Source organism: Pseudorasbora parva, chromosome 15, assembly GCF_024679245.1.
Source record: "Pseudorasbora parva isolate DD20220531a chromosome 15, ASM2467924v1, whole genome shotgun sequence".
Lineage (NCBI taxonomy): Eukaryota > Metazoa > Chordata > Actinopteri > Cypriniformes > Gobionidae > Pseudorasbora > Pseudorasbora parva.
In genome coordinates, this window is record NC_090186.1 from 37,831,161 (window position 1) to 37,855,963 (window position 24,803).

The following is a 24,803-nucleotide window of genomic DNA, read 5'->3' on the forward strand; positions in this document are numbered from 1 at the left end:
ACAGGTCATGTGCTTAATGGCTCATCAGGGCTAATGTTCGCTCTTGATCTTTTCCTCAGGGAGAGATGGAGACTCAGAAACAACAGCATGATGCCAAACTCATCTCCACCAAAGAGGAAGAGAAGCTCAAAATGGATAAGATGGCCCTGGAGCTTGAGCTGAAGTGGACCGAGACACTCAGGTAAGAGCACATGTTTCCACTGCATGAGCGCGAGATCTTGGAAGCGTGCCTTCAGAAATATTTACTTCTCACATCGAATAAGGGTCATCGTGGATATACGTGGACAAACCTGTCCCTTAAAAGACTTACGGTCAAAAAACTCCATACAAAAGGCTTCTTTCTCTAACATAATAGTAGATTAAATCCATTCATCCATATCTGTCTGTCTGTGTGTGTTTGTTTTTTGTTTGTCTCTCTGTCTGTCTGTCTGTTTGTTTGTTTGACAAATTTCCCTTTTGGGACAATGAAGTACACCTTAACATTAGAGCAAGGTTAAAAAAAACCACACAAATAAAAACGTAATTAATAATATAAATAATGTTGTTATTTTACTATAATAATTGTCACGATTCACCAGTGAGAGTTCCCAGACTCATCATTACTCATTGTTTACACCTGTGTCTTGGCAAAGGATTATGGGTAATGTAGTCCTTGATGGCATTACACCCCGGACTGTCACTCCATCAAGGACTACATTACCCATAATTATTTTAGTTAGTTAGTTAGTTAGTTAGTTAGTTAGTTAGTTAGTTAGTTAGTTAGTTAGTTAGTTAGTTAGTTAGTTAGTTAGTTAGTTAGTTAGTTAGTTAGTTAGTTAGTTAGTTAGTTTTTTGGAAATAAAAAAGGTGTGGAAGGGTATTTCCAAGGTTAAAGTAAGAATATTTTTTTTGTTTCATTTGCTATCCGTTTTAGTGGTTTGTCATCAAGCAAGGCCCTTCTCACTCTCATTCTTTGCCAAGCAAATAGATGACTTATATTCCCTGTAAAGTTCCCAACAGCCGTAAGTGTTTTGGCATCGCCTCAGAAAACACTGCCTGCCTAAATCATTATCAGCAATGCTTACAACCAGTCTTTAATATCATGTGCCTTGAAAAAAGTCTGGGCAGTTCTAAAACAAAAAGGCCAATAAGAACATTTTGGCTACCTTGTGTGCTCATTGTTTTGCAAAGTTACTAATTCACTACTATGACATCCCCCGAAAACGATAAAAAGGAGCTAACCGAGAAGGCTGAAGTTAAATAGGCCCTAAGCAGGCATTCAACATGCTTTAATGACAAATCTACAAGACATTTATTGGATTTCATCTTCGGTAGCTCATTTTCCACAACATTTGTTCAGGATGGTACTGTGGTGCCCTGGAGCATGATATTTAGACTTAAACTTGTTATTTGGAGAGCTCATTATTGCTCAAAATAAGTGCTGGTGATGATGTTGGATCTAGGTCGAGAGCCTCGTATTCCAAGATAACCCTGTTATGAATTTCTACGAGCTTCCATGACTCCACGCATCCTAAGCTAAATCGATTTTAGAGTCTCCAGTTAGAAATGATCTTAATTATTATCATTTATGGTGCTGAGGACTTATGTAATGGATTTTTAAGAGGTCTAGTCCATGGAAAACGGTATTAATGGGTATTTACAGTAGGAATTTTACAGTAGAAATGTCATTTGACAAGGAATGATATGCTAACAGATTGGTAATGATAGAATTATGCAGTTAGACCTCCTTGGTATTTGAGTAAAATTTTAGTTAAATTAGTGCAATTATTTATATATATATTGTGTTTTCATAATACATTGAATTATCTTTTATTTTTATAATTTCTCTTTTTTTAATTACATTTTTCATTTAATTTTATGAACTTTTGTCAATTTTAAGTTCAAGGTTTTTTTTAAATATGTATATACCTTTGATTTAGTTTTATTTCACTTTTAGTCAGTTTAGTACAAACTAAATATTTCCGGTAGTTGCCAAAGCAATATTTCTAATTTTCTTTTAAGCTTTTCTAATAGTTATATTTTATTTTATTTCAGCATTATTTTAATGAATACATTATTTTATTTCAGCATTATCAGTTAATGAACTAATTACAATGTAAGTGTAATTACAATGTTTACACTGGATTAAACATTGTAATAATGGAGAAAACTGTCTGTTAATGGTTAAAAAGGTAAGAACTATGAGCTGTGAAGGGAAAGAAAATATGTAAGGATGGAATGTTTTATCAGGCAGGAGAATATGAAGTTATCCTCGATGTGTGATGTTTACAAGCATGTATTTCTCTTAACAATGCAGGAAAAGATATTCAAGTGTCAAAGGACAAATGTTTAGCAGACTTTGTGTTGCCAGAGTTGCAAGAGGGTTCGTTCCTCACCGGGCCGATCTGTCAGACAGACACACTTGCGTTTGCACAGTCTTAAACAATCACTGACTTCATCAACACTTGAATTTGCGTTGTGCGATTATGCTCACAGTTGCACCGCACAATGAAGTTCATAACACTCCAGATGGATCCTCCCCTTTGAGGGAGCGCCGTCTGGATATTGCAAGCATGATTGTGCCGAGTGCAACAAATCAAAATTGTTTATGCCATTTTTGTTTGCTGGGCTGACAGCTTTGCACTGAGATCATTTATGAAGACGAATGGACTCTTCGTAAAGGTACATCAAGTTTATAAAGCCACATACTGAGCAGAACTGCTGGTTAATTCACCACCTCCTCTTGTAATGCTCCGCATGACTGGATGGCTCAGTTGCTGTGTGTGTTTGTTTCTGACTTGGCTATACTTTTAGAAGCAGAACTGCATTTAAAATTTACCCCAGGTGTCTGAAAAACTGCTTCCTACTCTACTCTGAATTGTTTGGAATTGTTGAACATGCAGCGCATGAAACATGTCTAACCTCTTGTCCTTAACGCTAAGCTCTTTGCCTTTATTTAAGCTTGGGACACACTCTGCAAGAAACAAGAAATTTGTTCATTTTCTAAAAGTGGTAAGAACAAGAATAAAGTTTGTTCTCGACAGGACATTCCGTACTTCACGAGAAAAGCAGGTGCCAAACATCTGCGTTTCTCCGCATTAACCCCGCCTACTTTAAATGTCTGACCAATCATGCAATAGCTCTCGGACACCCGCAAGAAAAAAGTTCTGCTCAGACGATGTGTCGAGAACAAGCTGCGAGAACTCCCAAACCAGGGCTGCGAGAACAACATGACATCATTTTTGTTCTCGCAGCCCTGGGAGCGAGAACTTTTTTTTCTGTTCTTGTGGAGTATGTTGCAGCCTTTAGCCTAAATGAAATAAAGGCAAATGATGCATTATACATACATAATTTGATGTATGATGTACACTCACCTAAACGATTATTAGGAACACCTGTTCAGTTTCTAATTAATGCAATTATCTAATCAACCGTGGCAGTTGCTTCAATGCATTTATGTCACGTTCACACAAAGGAATTGGTGTGAGGACTCAAGTGCAAGAATAATAATATTTATTTACAACAAACAAAACATAAGTGCAAAACAAAACCCACGAGGGGGAAAACGTAAACTAGAAAATACATAAACTGGAACTAAACACATACCATGAAGAAGTCACAGGGGAACAGAAGACGTAGACAGTACAAGGATACGACTCAGACTGACAAACACAAGGAGCTTATAAAGGGAGAAAATCAAGAGGGAACAGGTGGGAGAAATCAACACTAATCAGATAACAAGGCGGGAGGGATCAGACAATTACATGAGCTCATGCTCAGAATGACAAAACCCACATGACAGGACAGGCAAGTGACAATATAGGGGTGTGGTCCTGGTCAAGACAATCTCCTGAACTCCAAACTGAATGGGAAAGAAAGGTGATTTAAGCAATTTTGAGCGTGGCATGGTTGTTGGTGCCAGACGGGCCAGTCTGAGTATTTCACAATCTGCTCAGTTACTGGGATTTTCACACATAACCGTTTTTTAGGGTTTATGGTGTGAAAAGGGAAAAACATCCAGTATGCGGCAGTCCTGTGGGCAACTAAATGTCTTGTTGATGCTAGAGGTCAGAGGAGAATGGGCCGACTGATTCAAACTCATAGAAGAGCAACCTTGACTGAAATAACCACTCGTTACAACTGAGGTATGCAGCAAAGCATTTGTGAAGCCACAACACAACAACCTTGAGGCGGATGGGCTACACACTGTCAGAAAAAAAGGTACATTTCTATCACTAGGGCAGTACCCTAAGTACCCTACTGATATGTACCTTTAAGGCACTACAATATACCTTTAAGGTACTAATACACACTCTTAAAGTACGGATATGTACCTTTTAAAGTACTAATATGTACCATTTAGGGGTTAGTAAGGTACAAAGATGTACCTTTTCACTTTTGTACCTTAGGGTACCGCCTCAGTGACAGCACTGTACCTTTTTTTCTGAGAGTGCAGCAGCAGAAGACCCCACCGGGTACCACTCATCATCAAACCATCATATTAAGTTATCATATCCATCTTCATCTTCGATCACCCTCACTTTCTCCCTGCCGGATTGTCCCTATGACCTCATCTGTCTCATAACATGACACCTCATCCTCACCCTCATCAACTGCCAGTTGTGTTTTATACTTTTTTTAAGTACTATAGAAAAATGTGCAGATCATGTGTGCAGTTATAGTATGTGAATTACAATTCTAATAAGTGCATTACAAGACCATGCAAAAATACAAATATATTTCTTGTGCATTTTTTAAGATATGCTTTGTCTCTTTTGCAATGTCCTTTAAGAAACGTGTCACTAACACTGTTCATGCGGACTGCATCCTGAATAAATAAAATAATAAATATAAATATTCATACAGCACTTTGCAAAAAACCCTTGATGCTTCACAGTAAATAAATGCTGCTTTGCAGTATATTATCAATTAGAAATTTTTGCCACTCGAAATGAACAGATAAATCAGCGTGTTTTGTAAAAATCCGTTCACGTCTCAGTGCTTATTGCTGTGGTCTCGGGCGGCTTCCGAGGTGCTCAGACCCCATTACAGCTTCCATTTCCTCTTAAGCAGCAATTAAGACTAATTTCACACCTTTAAAAGGTTTCCGCAGTGTCTCAGTATGTGTGAGTTTATTTGGGCATTTTAGAACAGTCTGTAGCACAGACTTAATAGTCATGGATTTAAGCCCAGCGCCACACTCTCTCATGACGTCCTGCAATTACACCACATAATGTGATGGTTAACCTCCTTCGCGACCTCCGCTGCTGCCGAGCAGAGAAATGTAGGTGCTTTGAAAAGATTTGTGGAGCGCGCAAACGGCCCATTTAGCAGTCATTAATGATCAACTGACCTCTGACCCAGCAGAGAACTTTATTTATGTGTTTTTATATTTAAATGTATGCAACATCAGAAACCAAATCTGTCCTGTTTTTATCAGATTTATGTCAGAAGGTCTCTGCAAAAAATTTGTATGAACAGTATGATCCTTAGTGTGTGTCTTTGTGTGTGTGTGTGTGTGTCCACAGGCAAGAGTGTAAAAAACTCCGTGAGGAACTGCGTGAAGAGCATGAGGAGAATAAAAGGTCAGCACTCACCCAGCTGGCTCAGAATAAAGATCAGGATATGTGCTCCGCCAGAGAGAGCTGGCAGAGGAAGGTGGAGGACCTTCTAGAACAGGTCAGAAACGAATTCATGCTTCTGCTAACACTGCATGTTGAGACCCCTACCATAAACCTATGGGGGTCCTTTTGTGCTATACTCAAGAAATTGCAAATCTAATTAGTATATGAAATATGTAATAATGAAGAGCTTAATTGTTGCATTTTCAGTCCTCATGACTAAATTATATCATTTTTCAGTGATTTTATATATTTATCCAAGTTTAGTCATTTTATTGTTGATTTTCTCAATTGATTTATCAGTATTACAAATGAATATTGAGTGGCTCAAATGGACCCCATATAATCATAATTTGCATATCACTATAAAGTATAAAACATACTGTGGTCAGTAAGATTTTTTTTAAAGAAATTAATACTTTTATTTAGCATGGATCAAAAGTGACAGTTTATTTCTGTTCGGGGGGGTATCGGTTTCCACAATATTGAGCAGCACAACTGTTTTCAACATTGATAATAATAATAAATGTTTCCTGAGCAGCAGATCAAGATATTAGAATGATTTCTGAAGGATCGTGTGACATTGAAGACTGAAGTATTGATGTCGAAAAATTCTGTTTTGATCACAGGAATAAATTACAGTATACTCAAAAGAAAAAACGGTAACACTTTAGTATGGGGAACACATATTCACTATTAACCACGACTTTTGCCTCAATAAACTCATTTAAGCATTTAAGTTTAGGTATTGAGTAGGATTAAGGGATGTAGAATAAGGTCATGCAGAATAAGGCATTAATATGTGCTTTATAAGTACTAATAATCAGCCAATATCCTAGTAATATGCATGCTAATAAGCAACTAGTTAATAATTAATAACTGAACCCTAAAATAAAGTGTTACTAAAAAAACTATATTTTTTTTTTTTATTGTAATGACATTTCACAATGTTTTACTGTTTTAAATCAAATAAATGTAGCTGTGGTAAGCATACAAGCCTCTTTTTTCAAACATTAGAAAATCCTACTGACCACAGCATTTTTAATAGAATTGTACTTTTAAGCAAAAGTATTAAACAAGTCTCTGTTTGTTTTTGCGTCCTGTCCAGACCAACACAGCAACGGCTTAGCTATTTAAATCTGCCGTGGCGCTGCATGTTTATTTGCCCACTGGCAGATGTTCAGAAAACCTCATATTGTTTTTTGCAGTTCTGTTTGTTGAAGCCGGTGGCAGAGAAATTGCACAGTTATTCATAATATTAACAAAAGACTACATGTAAACCTACTGTAAACAAACAAACAAACAAGTCAATATGGGGAATACATGTTTTAATAAACTGCAAATCCCAAAGACACTTTTTAAATGGATAAAAGCATCAGTGAAATACAACAGCAGTTATATATCCCTCATCCACACTTTAATATTAAGAGGTATTGCAGATGTATCCTTGAGTTACCCTCTGTGCGTTTTTCATATGCTGAGCACTCATTTCTGCCGGCTCAGAGTCACTACTGCATTTATACTGTACAGACAGGAACTACACAGACTTTTTATTTTGGTAATCAAATCAGGCCCCAAACAGTCCAAAATCATATGCAGCTTTTGAAGAGAGATAACTGTTCAACAATGGATGATTTGATTATTTTTATTTATTTATAAAAGTATGGCACTGAAACCAAAAATTGTGTAAGAAAGGTATTTTACTACGCTCATTTAGAACTGGTTTTTATTTCTTGAAGCTGTCTGATGATATAGGATGTACAGAGCCACTAAATAGACATGGTGATGGGAAAAATATGAGATGAGAGGACAACATTTTTGCATTCCCTCAAGACGTTCACTAACAAAATCTTCGTATTCCTCACAACCATTTCCCCCACACATTTGTGTTTGCTTGCAAATAACTCGAACACAGTTTCTCTGGGGAACGCAAAATATATATTTTTCCATCACTGTGTCCCTTTAGGTTTGGGAGATCTGTAGTTATTTACAAAGAGCCCGGATTAAAAATGATCAGTGCAATTATTGAATATTACTCTCCCCTTTTTAAAAATCCAGTGGAAATAGTATGTTAAACAGGTGCTTATGGCTATTGCCAATGGGCTTTCAATGGAATGCAATGTGCGAATTTAAATGTAACCCTAGTTAGTAATCACTAATACACTATCGATAGTCTATAGTACAGTGTCTGCTACCAAAAATTCTGTTGCTTCCTCAATTGCTACTGTATCAATGAATATTATAACATTTAATTTACACTGATCAGGGATAACATTATGACCACTAACAGGTGATGTGAATAAACACTGATTATCTTCATCACGGCACCTGTTAGTGGGTGGGATATATTAGACAGCAACTAGACATTTTGTCCTCAAAGTTGATGTGTCAAAAGCAGGACAAATGGGCAAGCGTAAGGATTTGAGCAAGTTTGACAAGGGCCAAATTGTGATGGCTAGACGACGGTGTCAGAGCATCTCCAAAACTGCAGCTCTTGTGGGGTGTTCCCGGTCTGCAGTGGTCAGTGTCTATCAAAAGTGCTCCAAGGAAGGAACAGTGATGAACCGGCGACAGGGTCATGGGCGGCCAAGGCTCATTGATGCACGCGGGGAGCGAAGGCTGGGCCGTGTAGTCTGATTAAACAACAAGCTACTGTAGTTCAAATTGCTCAAGAAGGTAACAACGAGTTTGAGCTGTTGACTTGGCCACCAAATTCTCTAGATCTCAATCCAATCTTTCGGATGGGCTGAACAAACAAGTCCGATCCATGAAGGCCCCACCTCGAAACTTATAGGGCTTAAAGGATCTACTGATAACATCTTGGTCCCAGATACCACAGCACACCTTCAGGGGTCTAGTGGAGTCCCTGCCTTGATGGGTCAGGGCAGTTTTGACAGCAAAAGGGGAACAACACAATATTAAGAATGTCATAATGTTATTCCTGATCGGTGTATCTCTTTATTTTTTATTTCAAGTTTATGGTGGTTACACAATAATCAAGGACACATTACAACACATTAGTTGATTTGCTTTTAAACTTCAGGTTATGTAAAAATAGAGTTCTCATCAATCAGATATTCTCTAGATGCCTATAATGATAACATTCAGCTTTATATCCCAAGATTATGATGGAATCCAGCAGATTTTCATTAGCTCCCTTCACTGACCTCCTGGTGTCTGCCCTGCTGTATAGCTTATTATTTTTCCATGGTCTACTTGTCCTCATGGAAAAAAGAAAACAGGCTGAAAAATGGCACATAAACTCTCAGTTTGACACCTTATGCAAGTTCCCATTCAGAATCCACTTAAAACCACAGGAACCTCAGGCAAACATCGCTATCGTTTTTAGAGCATGGAACATAAGTCTTCCCCACAACATTTAAGCTATGCATGTTATTGATGCCTCAAATATTGAGGTGTATAGAGAATAGGAGTGCTATTACATTTCTAAGCATTCAGTCTTGCGTTTTTTCCATCGGTTGAAGGAGGGACCCAGAGGATATCTAGAAATGAGAATATCAGATACTCAGTGGTGGGCTCTTTTTGAATTGAGCCAGTTACAACCACCCACTAAATCTTAGTAATATGGTAGCCAGTTTTTATATAGATTTGATTTGTTTCATCTTAGTCCATGCCTGTTATTATGACAAATAATATGCATCTGTTCACAAGTATTTATTCTATCTATTACCTTTATTTTCTTATCTTTTATTTGTTTATATTTATTTTAATTACGTTTAATCTATCACTCCTGATCACTTTTTGGGAAATTTAATTCACATTAGCACTCTTCTTTAGGGATGTCATACTTGGATTTCTAACAAGTTTTAGGGAAGCTTGTTTCTGCCACAGAATAAAATAATTTAAAAGATAATTGCTGCTGGACTCTAGAACAGTGGAGATGTGTTCTCTGGAGTGACCAATCACACTTCTCTGTCAGGCAATCTGATGGACAAGTTTGGGTTTGTTGGTTGCCAGGAGAACGGTACTTTTCTGACTGCATTGTGCTAAGTGTAAAGTTTGATGGAGGGGGGGATTATGGTGTGGGGTTGTTTTGGGGTTGGTGAAGGCGGGATGAGATGTCATGCTCGGCCAGATTCGCCTGGAACTCATGCTTCTTCGGGTTGTGGAGCCGCACGCAAAGTTACAAAATTTGACGTGCACACTGCCAAACGAAATGGGGTCTCGCACACTCTGCGTTGACGTCATTTTTTTCGCGTACACACCCTTGCGCTCGTGCGGACGTGTTTAAACAAGGCTTAGGTATAAACAAGGCTTAAAGCAACACTGAAGTTGCCAGTTTGATAAATGCAAGTTAATTCTTCAGTTCAATCTTCAAAGTTCCTGTAGAGATGGTAATACACAATCTCCTTTTTTGCCAAATAAATGAAAAAAACATGTCATCAATGTCTTCTGTATATCAAAATCTCACCTAGCTTTCCTCAGAGATGGTCAAGTCAAGTTCAGTTTGTGCATGATTACATGATATACTGTATCCTAAATTGTGGATAAAAGCTATATATAAAAATTTAAAAGTAAAAAGTAAATTTCCGGAGTATTAACGATTAAAAGAAACAACAACAACAAGAACCATACAGAACCAACAACCGGGATATGAACCGAACCGTGGGTTTTGTGAACCGTGCCACCCCTAGCATGCACCTAAAACACAATCATCCGTTGCAGTTTTCATCCATTGTTTTTATTTGTTTTTGGTTGTTTTGTTCATTTATTGTGAATATTTAAAATGTTTTCCGTTTTCAGTGTTAAATAGTGTATAAATAGACTGCATTGTCTAGATATCGCAAGATGCTAGTACAGTAACAATAGGAAACTCCAAGTACCATACAAAACTAAATAGTGTGTCTAATGACAAAGGGTAATATTATTTTGTATTACAAAATACAACCGTAGATACTTTGCTTAGATCGTTCACTCAATCCTTCTAGCAAACGTCACCTTTTCCACCATATAAGTTAAAACGATAGTCATTTGACAAGGCGATTCATTTTGTAAAAATATAAGTTATATATTTTTGAGAAGTGAAGTAGGCCTATGATGTTTTGCATGCTTGTATTAAGAGTACATCACAGTCACTTTGTAACGTTAGCCTACATTGTGACATTATATAAACATGCAATATCGTTGACGAAAAAAGACAAGTCTAAAATGTAGACTGAATGCCACTTTAAGCAGAATATCGCAAATGGAGATTGCTGAAATGCAGCTTACTTTTTTATTGGTGTTTTCAGATCATCCACACGCGAGAGAGAGAGAGAGCGAGAGCGTGCATATGGTTGCCAGATTGGACACCGGATGTGTTCTTTTCACAGAAAAACTCTGTTTGTAGGATTGAAAAGACTGAAATCTGGCAATCGCACGAATGCGAGCTCTTTCTCGCGCGCGGATGATCTGAAACAACCAATAAACAAGTGGCCTGCATTTTATCAATCTCCATTTGAGATGTTCTGTTTAAAGTGTCATTCAGTCGGTCTTTGTTCTGTCAGGGCGGTCAGGACCCACGAGCCGCTTCGCCACTGTGAGCTGCTGAAATAAGCCAATCAGAGCAGAGCTCAATATTAATATTCATGACTTTTCCAAATAAGGCAATAACAGAGCATTACATCCTAGGGACAATTTATAGGGTTGTAAATGGACCTGTTAAACTGTATATGGAAAAATGTTGCCCTTAAATAAGCCACATACCCTGTAGATATCAGAGAACAATTTAACATATTGTTTAAATCATTCTAGGGCACCTTTAAATTCAGTATTTTTTTTCCACTACAAAGTTTTACTACAGTTGGATTTAATTAATTCAGGTTTAGTACATCTCAGGTCAGCTAAAAATAAAACAGTACTTGCAACACGTTACCCTTGAGATGGCTACTTTTCTAACGGCCTTTTTTATTTCCAGCTCTATTGTATAATTAGTCTCCTTTCATTATCATGAACATCATTGTTTTATTTATTTGTAAAAGTGTGCAGAGTGTTTTGCTGGCAGCCAAGACCTCTTTCTTTCTCAGAGCTCTAAATGTGTCAGAGCAAGTCTTGCTGCAGCGGCAAGATCTGTAGAGCTTATTGGAGAAGCGATTACCGCCACTACAGAAATGTCCTCAGCCTCACCCATTAGCACTCTCTAGACTAGTGCACTAGATGCATCAAATTGAAGCACGAGACCTCCATGCACCACTCATCTGTTCACATTATTTTTAGTGGTGCTTGCTGAGAACAATCAGTCATATACAGTTATATGTTAATAAGATTTTGGCATCCCAAATTAATGCTACAGATGTGAATGATGCCTCAAATTTGGCAGCTTATTGAGGTGTGGGGTGTTAATATTTTTCTATACTACCTATATTGAGGTCATGATGAAACCAAAGTAGTAACAAATCTTTTATTCCATATTATGACTTGCATCTGAGTGAAACGGATTATCTTAAAAGAAAAAAAAGTGTAGCTTCTATTCATCAGTTGTTGGTCGGATGGAGGCAGATCTGAGTGCGAGTTTGTGGTGGATTGTAAGAAAGAGGCGGGGTTATGCAGACTGTATGATTGGAGAAGTCGTTTCAATGGAGGAACCCATTAGCCTGACAAGCCAGACCCACATCAAGATGTTTGGTCTGGAAACTCACCATAGACAGGGCTCAATCCGAGGGGCGGGATAAACAGTTGTCTTTCAAACTCCCTCTGCACGCGATAGGATAGCGCTACAACCAACCAGAGCAACGAAGGTGAAACAGAGCTCGCTGACTGATTAAACATTCGCCGTATCTGGTCGGCTAAACTCCAAACACATCTTCCCTTTTTAAGAATGACTTCAGAGCCGTTCTTTGTTCTTTTCTCAGAGAAAAGCTTAACTCCAAGTCTTCCAGAATCACAGTCAAAGCTGATTCGAAAGACCGCCGCCGTTCGCCAGTTTCTGTGTTTACTAGAAGCATGCAAACGCAACTCGGCCGTCGTCATTATGGCCCCGCCCGCCGACTCTATACACGATGTGATTGGCCCGTCCAGAGTGAGGGGAATACAGCTCAGAAGGGTATTGAGAGTTCCTAGATGACACTTGCGGGCAGATTAAATTTGCTGCCGCTAGGGTGCGTCTAGATTTCTAGGCTAGGAACCCATTTAAATAACTCAAAAACAGTTTAAACATGTTTTTTTATGTTCTCCTTTATTTTTCACGCCTGCATTTTTTTAAAAACAAAAAGCAGTTACTATACAGGGAGGCAACTTTTAATGGAAGTTATAATGGAAGCCAGTTTTTAAAGTATTTAAAAAGCTTAAATATGAAGCTTATAATTTTATAAAACGATTCCATAATTTTTTCTGTTTGAAAAGCTATAAAGCGATATAAATCATAATTTTTTCAGTTTTGTGTTTGAGCTACAAAGCGATTTAAATCATTTAAATTACTTTACTTTTACTTTTTGCTTATGGTAGTTCGTTGTCTGTAAGAATTTAGTATTATATTTATTATATTATGTATAGCTTTAATTCCAATTTTAAATTCTCTTTTATTTTTATATTTCCAGTCTTTAAAATGTGTATTTTTTTGTCATTTTGTTATGTGATTTGGTATTTTTATACAAATATTACTGTTAATGTTTAATTTATTTCCAGTTAGTAATATTAGTGATTTTAGTTATTTGCTAAGGCATTTGTGGTGTATTGTGAGAAAGGGGCGGGGTTTATACGGACCATATGATTGGAGAATTCGGACAGGTCACCATAGAGAAGTCTGTAAAAAATTTTTTTAATATTTTTAATATTTTTAATACAAAATTAAATTAATATAATTATAAAATTAAATATAAGCACATATTCATCATTCACAAGATCACTTCATAAAGATAATTTTTACTTTAACATTTTTACCTGTTGGAACAAAAACTGAGATAGAATTATTGCAATAGCGTGGATTGTAAAGAAGACAGAAGGACCATATCTTGAACTTGAACTTCTAAGAGCTCTTTTTAATTTGCCACAATGTAGAAAGGTTAAATGTTGGGTCCCCTGGGGGCCCTCAATATGTCTCCGCTCTAGAATAGCATTGCTGGGGGTGGTGGGGGACTGAGGGGCTGAGGGGGTGTCAATAAAATGTAATAAAAAAGTTTTACACTAGCAAGCACCTTTCATGATTTCCTCAAATGTAAAAAATGAGTTCTCACATTCCAAAAACATTCATCTTTTTGTCAGTGTCAGCAGCACACCGAGTGTGATATGAGCAATGATATCCCGGGCATATTGAAACCACTTCCATCCGGCATGAAAATGAAATAATTTGTTGATGCTACATGAAGCACAGCATCAGTTTATTGCTTCCACGAGTGTTGGATTGTTGGCGGGTACAACGCAGTAAAACTCTCCCTGTCATAAACGACACCTCTAATGAGGCTAGCAGGCCAACGAGTAGGCCGGAGTAACTGAAACCTCCAGCGCCAAAGTATCGATCGGTGTGTGCCGATGTCGACTTCTCACCTCGTCTCAGACTGAGACCTGGTTCAGTCCCTGTTGACATGGCTGCTAGACACAAGTTCACACCCACACACTCATCTCACAGCTCAATCCGCTGAGGAAAGATAGAGCCAATGTGTGTTTGCACACACATAAGCCTGCTAACAGTTTGTGAAAATAAAAATGGCATGACCATAAACATGAATGAAGATTTCTAATCGCTGCTATCTCTTCTATAGTCTTTACAAGGAGCATGTTTGGCAACAGTTTAGCTAATTAGTGGTTGCCTAGAAATCTAAACGCACCCTAGCGGCAGCAAATCTAATCTGCCGCGAGTATCATCTAGCAACTCTCAATACAGTTCTAAGCTGTAAAAACCAAACTCTGGTCGGCCCAATCACATCGTGTATAGAGTCGGTGGGCGGGGCTTAACATAGTGACGGCAGAGTTGCGCTTGCGTGCTTCTAGTAAACACAGAAACTGTCGAACGGCGGTCTTTCGAATCAGCTTTGACCGTGACTCTGGAAGACTTGGAGTTAAGCTTTTCTCTGAGAAAAGAACAAAGAACGGCACTGAAGTCATTCTTAAAAAGGCATGATGTGTTCTGAATTTTGCCGAATGTTTAATCTGTCAACTAGCTCCGCTTCACCTTCGTTGCTCTGGTTGGTTGTAGCTCTATCCAGTTGCGTGCAGAGGGAGCGTGAAAGACAACCGTTTATCCCGCCCCTCGGATTGAGCCCTGTCTATGGTGAGTTTCCAGACCAAACATCTTGATGTGGGTCTGGCTTGTCAGGCTAAATTAGTGGTGCTTGCTAAATAAAGCTTCACGATTACTATTGCTTATACTTAAGGGAATATCGCAGGTTCAAAATATGTTAAACTTAATCAACATAATTTTTGACAATGTTAAAGGTGCACTATGCAGCTTTCGTCCACTGGAGGGCGCCTATTCAAAACAAATCGTAGTTTGATGACACAAAGTGTGAGCGCAGCATCTTGGGAGATGTGGTCTTCTCATCACAGCCGGTGAAAAATAGGACTCGGGCAGAAATCACGTTCATGCATGCGGTTATTAACGTTACTGTAGTCTAAAGCAGAGCAGGACCGAGTGTTGTGGAGCTGAGCGAGGCTGCTGGAGCGATTGTTAAACAAATACCCGCCTCGCGAATACCGGGACTTTTATTATGACGGGACGGGACACATTCGCCTGGCGCCTGCACAGATCCGCTCTTCCGGTTATGATTTTGAGGTAATGTAGCTCTGTTTATCATATTAGATACATTTAAGTGTGTTCAAACCGATGTTATGACTTTACTCTGTGCGTTCACTTGTTCACACTGCTAAGAGTAAAGCGCAGTGGCGGCGCCAGGGGGGGGCTAGGTGGTGCTGCAGCTCCCCCTATATTAGTCATAGCACCTGCCCAGCACCCCCAAGAAATGTCTGTAATTTTTTATATTCATATTTTAAAGTCATGTTTGAATATTCTCTCATGTTTTTAAAATAGGAATTAAATAATAATTTAAAATTATATATTAGTCTTAAATACATGAGGCCCAAACAGGTGATCATCTTTGGCCAATGGGCTCGGCGCCCGCGAACCTCTGAGCTTGTTTTTGATAGCGAGTTTTAGCAAAGTAAAATAACGTTACACCAAATTGGATCGTTTTTTGCTCCCTAAACGTCCACGTTCTGAGTCATATCCTGAAACGAGAAACGAGACTGTGAAGGTGCAGACACAACACTCGTCATCACAGAGCCTCAAGAACAAGAAAATTCCTGGGATGAACTTAAAGACAGAGAATCGGCGGCGGCGGTTTTCATTGAGGATGCTAACGTTACAGTCAGTCAGTGTTGCCAACTCTCACGAGATAAATAATCAACTGCAGCTTCAAACACAAGCCCAATATTACTATATTATTATCAATATAATTTATGATCAACAATTTATCAATAAATGAGCCTGCTATTAAATTGAAACCTTTCAGAGTTTGAAAAGCAAAAACAGATGTGATATTACAAAATTATTCAAATTGCAATAAAGGCTGTGAACAGAAGAGGTTTGGAGATGGAAAAAGTGATGTGAAGGCTAATTATGGTAACCCATAGTCGGAGTTAGTGCACACATTAGCAGTGGTGAACATGCACACATTTTATTTTATTGTTTTATCATAGCCTGTAATAATAAATACATTGAGATTCTTCGGAATTAAAAAGTACATTATAAAAAAAATCTATTATCATTTTTTTTTTAAATCGGTAAATTAGGTGCCTCCTCCGTTTCCTCCGTCTCTGTACATGTCTTCGTCTATTTACATCTACGAACTATCAGTGCATTTATAATGTCCCAGTCTATGGTCACATCACATGCTGCACGTTGAACGCGATTTTTCTTCAATGAGGAGCGAGGCGGGATGTATGAGGACGAATTGCAGTATCGTTGCATTGAATGGCCATTAGCTGTGAGAAGACCGTGTCAGCAATGTACTGGACAAAACAGCAACTATTAAGAAACAAAGTTGCTTGTCATATTTTCCTAACAAGCAAACACATTTTAAAAAATAAACCCAAAAAAACGCAACCCACGACTCAAGATTTTTAACACGACTTGCCCAAAAAGAAGCCCAAAGTCACGTAACACGCGGACTTGGCAACTATGGTTACGGTTTGAGCTGCAGGTGATATTAGCAACCATCCTCAAGAGAGCCCAGAATTATATTATATTTAATATTAATTATATATATATATATATATATATATATATATATATATATATATATATATATATATATATATATATATATATATATATAATTAGCACTTTGGGATTGTTTTTAACTATGAAAAGGGCTTTACAAATAAAAAATATATATATATATATATATATATATATATATATATATATATATATATATATATATATATATATATATATATATATATATATATATATATATATATTATTTGTAAAGCCCTTTTCATAGTTAAAAACAATCCCAAAGTGCTAATTATTTATATATATATATATATATATATATATATATATATAAGGCGGGTGTGTATGTATTAATTTAAACCAGGGTGGTCCAATGCGACTCCATAATGCCATAATGATGCCGCAAAATTCAAAGCACCTTCTCTTAAGTGTTAAGCATCCCCATAGCACCTGCAACAGAAAATCTCTGGAGCCGCCACTGGTAAAGCGCTCCTGCGAAATAAAAGCCGAAACCGAGGGTAACGCAGATATGACGCAATTGACAGGCGACTCCCTCAAATGCAATGCTGAAACGTCCCTGTCCTTAGTTAAAATAGCAATTTTCTCACAATTTACAAATAGTTGGAAACTTCTGGGATATTGTAGGTTCTCAACTGAACAAAATATATAACACTGGCCTAGTGGTTTTTGGATATTTTACTGCAAAAATACTACATAGTGCACCTTTAATTACCACCAAAATAATTTAGCTTATCCTTCTTTTTAAGCTGTATGAGGAAACAGCAACTCCAAATATGTTATCTGAACCACATTAGTTATTTGTTGATTTGACAAAAAAAAGACAAAAAAAAGTGAGAAACAAATCTTGAAAATATTGTGTTGTCATGGCAAAAAAGTGGTAAAATTGGATATAACTACACAAAGATTACTAAGTGATTTTTTTTCCACAGTAAAATCATTTTAACACTCATATTATGTCTTATGTTATGTGGCTTTACTCTTGACTATACACTGTAACCAATTTTTTTCTCTTTTGAAAAGAGAAAATATATTTTTGCTACAAACAACATTATTCCACAAATGGTGTCGGTTGAGCTTAATTTGCAACCAACCCAGAACTTTCTTTACTTTTGAGACATAATTTTATTTGTTTTCAGTTACCTGCAAAATCTAGCTACCTTTTTAACCAGTGTTTCCTTCCTGTGTGCAGATTTCCTTGCTGAAACAAAGCCTGGAGATGCAGCTTTCCCAATCCCAGCATTCCCTGCAGCAGCTGCAGGCACAGTTCAGTCAGGAGCGAGAGCACCTGGGACAGCAGCTGCAGGAAATGGAGCTGGAGCATCAGCGCAGGGAGCAGCGGCTGCAGGAAGCCCACTGCTGTGCTATGCAGGACATGCAGGACGCCCGCCAGCACGACCTGAAGGTAACCGCAACAAAACATTATCTCCCACCTGTCTCCGAGAGGGAGACCCCTCTAACCTGTTTTTGAGCTCTTATCTTTTTCCTTTCAACTCTTGGCTCTGTGTTATTTGAGTTTATAGGGCTCCGTTCCCCTCGGTTCCATATCTATTCTTATCTCAGCTTCAGACAACATTCCCACGGACCATTCACAGACAGTCTGATCTGTGCTGATTTTTATACTTTTTTATCGTTTTAGTTTATATTTTGAAATGGCATATCATTTTAGTCAACAAAGATAACATTAGATTGAGAACAGGAGCCAAATGTAACTTAATATTACTTGCAATCGGATTTAAAATATCCCAAAAACCACTGGAACAGAGTTATATATTTTGTTGACTTGTGTACTTGCATTATCCCAAATGTTTCCAAGAATGTTTAAATCCAGAGAAATAAGCAGTTTTTACCAGGATACGGACTGTGTCTGTATGTTGGCTATCAATGACATGATACCCGCGTTACCCTTGATTTCCTTTATTTTGTAGAAACTATGGAAACGCCAAAGACGCTTTTTATATCTTATATGTTTTATTAGACATTAATTAGACAGAAAATTAGACAGAACATTATACATTATACATTAATTAGACAGAACATTATACATTTATCGACAGAAAACTGATCATTGTTATTTAGCTCAACATAGTTAGTCTTATTGTTTAAGTACTTTTTTTTTTTTTACCACGGTTAGTACCATGTTTTACCATGCCTAAAATTGATCAACAAGTTTCACAAATAATGTATCTAATATAATAAAACATTGCTGCTCTCGCATGACTGGAAAACGCGTGGGCGGCGTCTGCAACATAATAAAAGCTCTGCAGAATCTGACCTCTAGTGGCGGAAAATGACATATTGTGGCTTTAATATAAATATTTCTTTCTGATCAAGAAACAGTTTTTTACATTTCTTTAAAGTTGGCAAATTGTGATAGTCTTTTCTTTCCTGTTGTGACAAGGTTTAAAGCAGCACTTGGCAACTTTTGCTCTTGGGGTCCCCCTACAGTTTGGAAAAAATAATGTCCTCAACTACTGTCGTAAGAGCTGTCATCCTACAACAGGGGATGCCATCGCGCGTGCATTTGTTGACATGACAACCCTGATAGCCCTGAACTAGTAATGCGTGGGTCGTCTCATAAGCCGCGGACCCCGTATGTCTATTTAATGGTCGCGGGTGCAGGGCGGGTTGTAAAAATATATACAGTGGTGCGGTGCAGGCCAAATAACTTCATAAAAGCGTCCCGCGGGTCGGTGCAGCACTAACAGTTAACCTGAACACTGCAAGAGGAGTTCACATGCAGGTGTTCTTCTGGCGGCGTGTGTGAAATGTCTTCATCCCAGGTAACAGCGTTTCAGTCAGTGGCATATGTTTCAGCATGTCATATGAATATAATTTCATGGGTTTTATTTTTTTCAAACGCCAAATAATCACGATGCTCACATTTACAAGCCAGCGTCATTATAGTAGTCTATTGGTTACCGTTTTACAGAATCTATATGATACTTCAGTTCAATGTTTGAGTGGTAGGTAATCACCGTAAAAAGCAGGACAGCATCGGTCGGGCATGCCTCCTTCAGCTCACGCCGACAAGCAAACGCTGGTCACATGTTGATCCTCGTCCTGCCTTTAATCCCATCACTTTTTCGTTTCCTCTTATTGCTTTCCTCCAACAAAACCTTTTCTTTCTTATTTGTTTGTGCTGCTTCGGACATGACTATATTATCCGACGAACAAAGTTGGGCTCACACGTCCGAATTTAAGGAAGTTAAAGATTTTTAAAGATTGATAAAGAAGAAGTTTAAAAGTACGATTAAAAACGATACAGACCCCATCAGGCTATGGCAGATGTGTCATTCAACCTATTGTAAGTCGATTTATCATCACAAGAGTCTTAAAAATTATATTATGAAGGTTGAAAAGTTACCTAGTGCTGCTTTAAAGGGTGGGTGAAATGCTGTTTCATGCAAACTGAGCTTTTTACACTGTTAAAGACTTGGATTCCCATCCTAAACATAGACAAGTTTCAAAAACTAATGTTGGACGTTTGATGGAGTATTTCTGTGTCAAAAATACTCCTTCCAGTTTCTCACAAGTTTCGGAGAGTTTTTTTCGAGTATGAGTCGGCTTGACGTCGATATAGCGGAAGGTCCTTGTATGGGCCGTACGGGCTCTTCTCCTGGAAGGGTGCACGAGCGCGCTTGTGACTAGAGCGAGAGAGGAAATGCACGCCGCCCATAAACACTGGTCTCAAGGTGCAGATCCATTCGTCCGTGAACACTTCTGTCTTTATAGTCCGCGCCGCGCTCCACTTTATTCCTATGAGTGACATCAAGCGACTTCAATGCTTCAGCACAGCATTCCGGGAAGGCAGCGCTGCATTTGAACCGATTTGAACGCAGAAATGACGGGAAGCTTCACAACATTGCTTCAGTCGTGTCACAAAGTGGATCTCCACCGTTCACTGCTGTCACAGGACTTCACCAAAACATACCAAAGAAGTGCGTTTTTGACGGAGCGGTCCCAGCGATAAAGGTTCGGTCCTGCTTTGGAAGCAGCCGGTGAGTAAAACTGCTTCAAATGTCTATGCTGGTGGCTATCGTCGCGTGAGTAAACATCAGTAAACGACACGATCGCGTGCTTCGTCATTCAAATGCGCTAACAGTTACTCCATTGTTGTTCTCTGTATAACGTTACACTAGTCTGACGTGCAAAACCGTTTTGCTTGCTACTGCTAAGGTTTAGTCGCATACAATAGTCCATAAACCGAATCATGTCCTCATAAACTGCGAGTAAACACACACAAATGTTGACTAAATACAGTACATACCACAGAGACGGACGTCCTGCTGTTGCTTTTTCTCATGTTCAATTTATTTCAGCCTCAGATTTGATTCTGGATCATATATCTATTAGCTGAGATAGCCATGGGTTTCTCCACGCTTGAGGACGTCACCGCTTTGTGTGCGATCATCATTCTTTAGCTTAATGGTTATGCTTTGCTATTGGTCGAACTCATGTGAGGGACATGTTGTCCCGCCCTCGTGCCAGTAAACGTCATCAGAGAAGAGTGGAGCTGTCGCTGCAAGAGAGAGGGAAACTTATTTTGATTAAGGTTTACAAGGACACATGAAGGCAACGTAAGTATTGTGAGTTATATCAGATTACTTTTTTCAAGTAGCATGTAAAGTAACACCTTACTTTTAATTTACAACAAAATAACTGTTACTTTTTTAATAAGAAACGCAAGTAGGAGGCCAATGCGTTGTGTGCCGTGATGGTTGTTGTTTCAGTGTTCCTCAAAATTAATAAAAAAAAACCTGTGAAATGAAAAATCTGAATATTACACAAACCTGCAATAATTAAAAATATTAAATTACACAAAAACTACTTTATTTATTTAATCTCACTTTATTAGCCAATATCTTTGCTTCTGTAAAGTAACCAAGTAACCCAATTCGTTTTTTTTTTTTTTAGGGAGTAACACAATATTGTAACGCATTAATTTAAAAGGTAACTTCCCCAAAATTGTTTCTATTTCATTATAGTTGTACCTTTTTAATTTTCTTCATTTTGACAATAGGATTATTCATCTTTTACATATGGGGTTTTAAAATCTGTGTCTGGATGGCCGATTACTAGTTGTCTATAGTAGACAGTTTGTATGTCTTTGAATTGAATTGCTCGTGTTTCTTACATCAGCAAGTGTTAGGCTGTATTATTACATTTTGACTTAAACCATGTAGCATGTTGCAGTTCCTTTGTAAAATCACTGGCCACCAATGAGTGTCTTGTTTTATCTTCCCACCAAAGGCATTTTTATTTGTATCTGGTGCTCAGAGTATCAGTCTTTTGTGGATTGTGGATGAGATTTTATGCAGACAGTCTGACTACATGAGACCACATCGACTCCAACCTTCAGCTGAAGCTCTTTCCTTATACAGAGACAACCAAGCAATGTCTGACTGTAATCCTTTCAGCCTATTTGTCCACTGGTAAAATTGTCCGTTAGCCCCGTTTGCCCTCATGCAAGAGCCTCTTTCTGTCCCCCAATAGATTTGATGTGGTGGGTCAGATCTGCCACATATCCAGTACTGCCCACAGCACATCTCTCAGGTCCTTCCTTTCCCATATCCTGGAATAAACCACTCACTCTCGGCTCTCCTGTTTGTGGGTTAGTAATGGCTGAGCGCTTGCTGTCTTAGGCTGTAATGTCTGCTTTATCCAGTACTTGGCCCCTGACGACTCCAGGGGAGAGAATCTCTCACTTCAACTACAAATGATTACCTTGAGCTGGGCTGAAATGGCTCCACACCGCAGGCCTGAAGATGAAGGCTGCGAGTGGGGACAGCGGGGATATACCGCTTGAATAACTGGTGATAAGACGAGATTGACTCGCCAAATGCAGCGTCAGTCAGAATCACAGGCTTCACTTCACAGTTTTAAGAAGTAGTGAAAACAGGCTGGCTTGTGATATCACAAATTGGCAAAGGCTTATCTCATTAATATAAATTTTGGACACAAATTAATATGACCTGTTAATGTTTTGATTATAATTAGTACTGGGTTACTACAATTATATATAATCATTAGTTTTCTGTCTTTACAGACAAAGGGACTGCCCCGTCCAGGAACCCCAGTATAAACAAAATTCTGACACATTTTATTATACATTTTATCTACTTGAAAATGATTAATAATGAAATATACAAACCCGATTCCAAAAAAGTTGGGACACTGTACAAGTTGTGAATAAAACAGAATGCAATGATTTGGAAGTTTCAAATTTCAATATTTTATTTAGAATACAACATAGATGACATATCAAATATTCAAATGGAGAAAATAGTTTTGAGGTGAAAAAACGTTTATTTTAAATTTCATGGCATCAACACATCTCAAAAGAGTTGGGACAAGGCCATGTTTACCACTGTGTGACATCCCCTCTTCTTTTTATAACAGACTGCAAATGTCTGGGGACTGAGGAGAAGTTGCTCAAGTTTAGGAATAGGAATGTTGGCCCATTCTTAGGTTTACGTCTTCTTTGTTGCATCTTCCTCTTTATGATGCACCAAATGTTTTCTATTGGTGATCTTTGGATGATATTATGCACTGTAGATGATGATAAGTTGCTCCACTATTTTTCGCTGCAGCATTGGGGGAATTGGCGATCCTCTTTCCATCTTGACTACTGAGACACTGCCACACTGAGAGGCTCTTTTTTTACCCAATCATTTTGCCAATTGACCTGATAAGTTGTAAATTGGTCCTCCAGCTGTTCCTTATACGTACATTTAACTTTTCCGGCCTCTTATTGCTACCTGTCCAGACTTTTTTGGAATGTGTAGCTCTCATGAAATCCAAAATGATCCAATATTTGGCATGACATTTCAAAATGTCTCACTTTCAACATTTATTCACTACTGTGAATACAATCTAAGTTTATGAGATTTGTAAATTATTGCAGTCCTTTTCTATTCACAATTTGTACAATGTCCCAATTTTTTTGGAATCAGGGATGTGTGTGTGTGTGTGTGTGTGTGTGTGTGTGTGTGTGTGTGTGTGTGTGTGTGTGCGTGTGCGTGTGCGTGTGCGTGTGCGTGTGCGTGTGTGCGTGCGTGCGTGCGTGCGTGCGTGCGTGTGTGTGTATATTACAAAGTAAACAATACATTTTAAATGTGTATTTATTTTGTTGTATTCTTATAACTAGTAATGGCAATAATAATGCCATTGTTGACTGTTATCTGCTGTTGTGAATTTTACCATGTACTTCCTTAAAATTATTTGTTTGTTAACATAAGTAAATAATATTAAAATATTTTTTGCATAAAAATACTCAATTATACATTTAAAATTTGTATTTAAATATTAAATAAATATACATATACATTTAATTTAATATTAGAAATGTATTTATAATTTAAATATATATATATATATATATATATATATATATATATATATATATATATATATATATATATATATATATATATATATATATATATATATATATATATATATAATTATACAATTAACAAAATAACCAATTATTAATAAAAATAATCAGATAAATTATATTACAGAAATAAAAAAAATATTTATAAAATAGGCCTATGAAATATTATACTATAATATTACAAAATATGGAACAATCCAACACATCCACCCTATCGGCTATCGGAATGCTTGGACATTTATTTTCTTATTGAATTTGTTTGGTTGAAATTGGCTCTGAAAGTCACTAGTTGCTCGATTGCCTGTTTATTTCAGCAACATGCTGTGTAATGGATTTCATTGTCACAGCTGGTCTCTGAGCACATTTTGTGTGATAACACCAACTGACCTCTATTACTGGTGTGCCCCACTGTCCAGGACACACCTGGCATTATGAACCTCGCCCACCAGCTGTCAGAGGATTGGGAATGGAGGGAATTAGATTATTTATCAGTGATGCCATTAGGAAATATACACACAGAGGTTAACTGTTTATATTGACCCAGAATGCAACGGAGACCATCTATTTTTACTCCAATCTGATATCAAACCGTACTAACAAAAAATCCTAACCTGCC

The 24,803-nt window shown here is 37.8% G+C and overlaps 1 protein-coding gene across 2 annotated transcripts in view; it reads left to right on the forward strand.

The window, feature by feature from the left end:
• Window positions 1–24,803, forward strand: part of fam184ab (family with sequence similarity 184 member Ab) — a 159,016-nt gene that overhangs the window by 81,334 nt on the left and 52,879 nt on the right. For both annotated transcript variants that reach the window (XM_067417968.1, XM_067417969.1), the window contains exons 9-11: window positions 60–181; window positions 5,508–5,658; window positions 17,981–18,193. In XM_067417968.1, coding sequence (XP_067274069.1) covers window positions 60–181; window positions 5,508–5,658; window positions 17,981–18,193 — 486 coding nt within the window. The remainder of the gene's footprint in view (window positions 1–59; window positions 182–5,507; window positions 5,659–17,980; window positions 18,194–24,803) is intronic.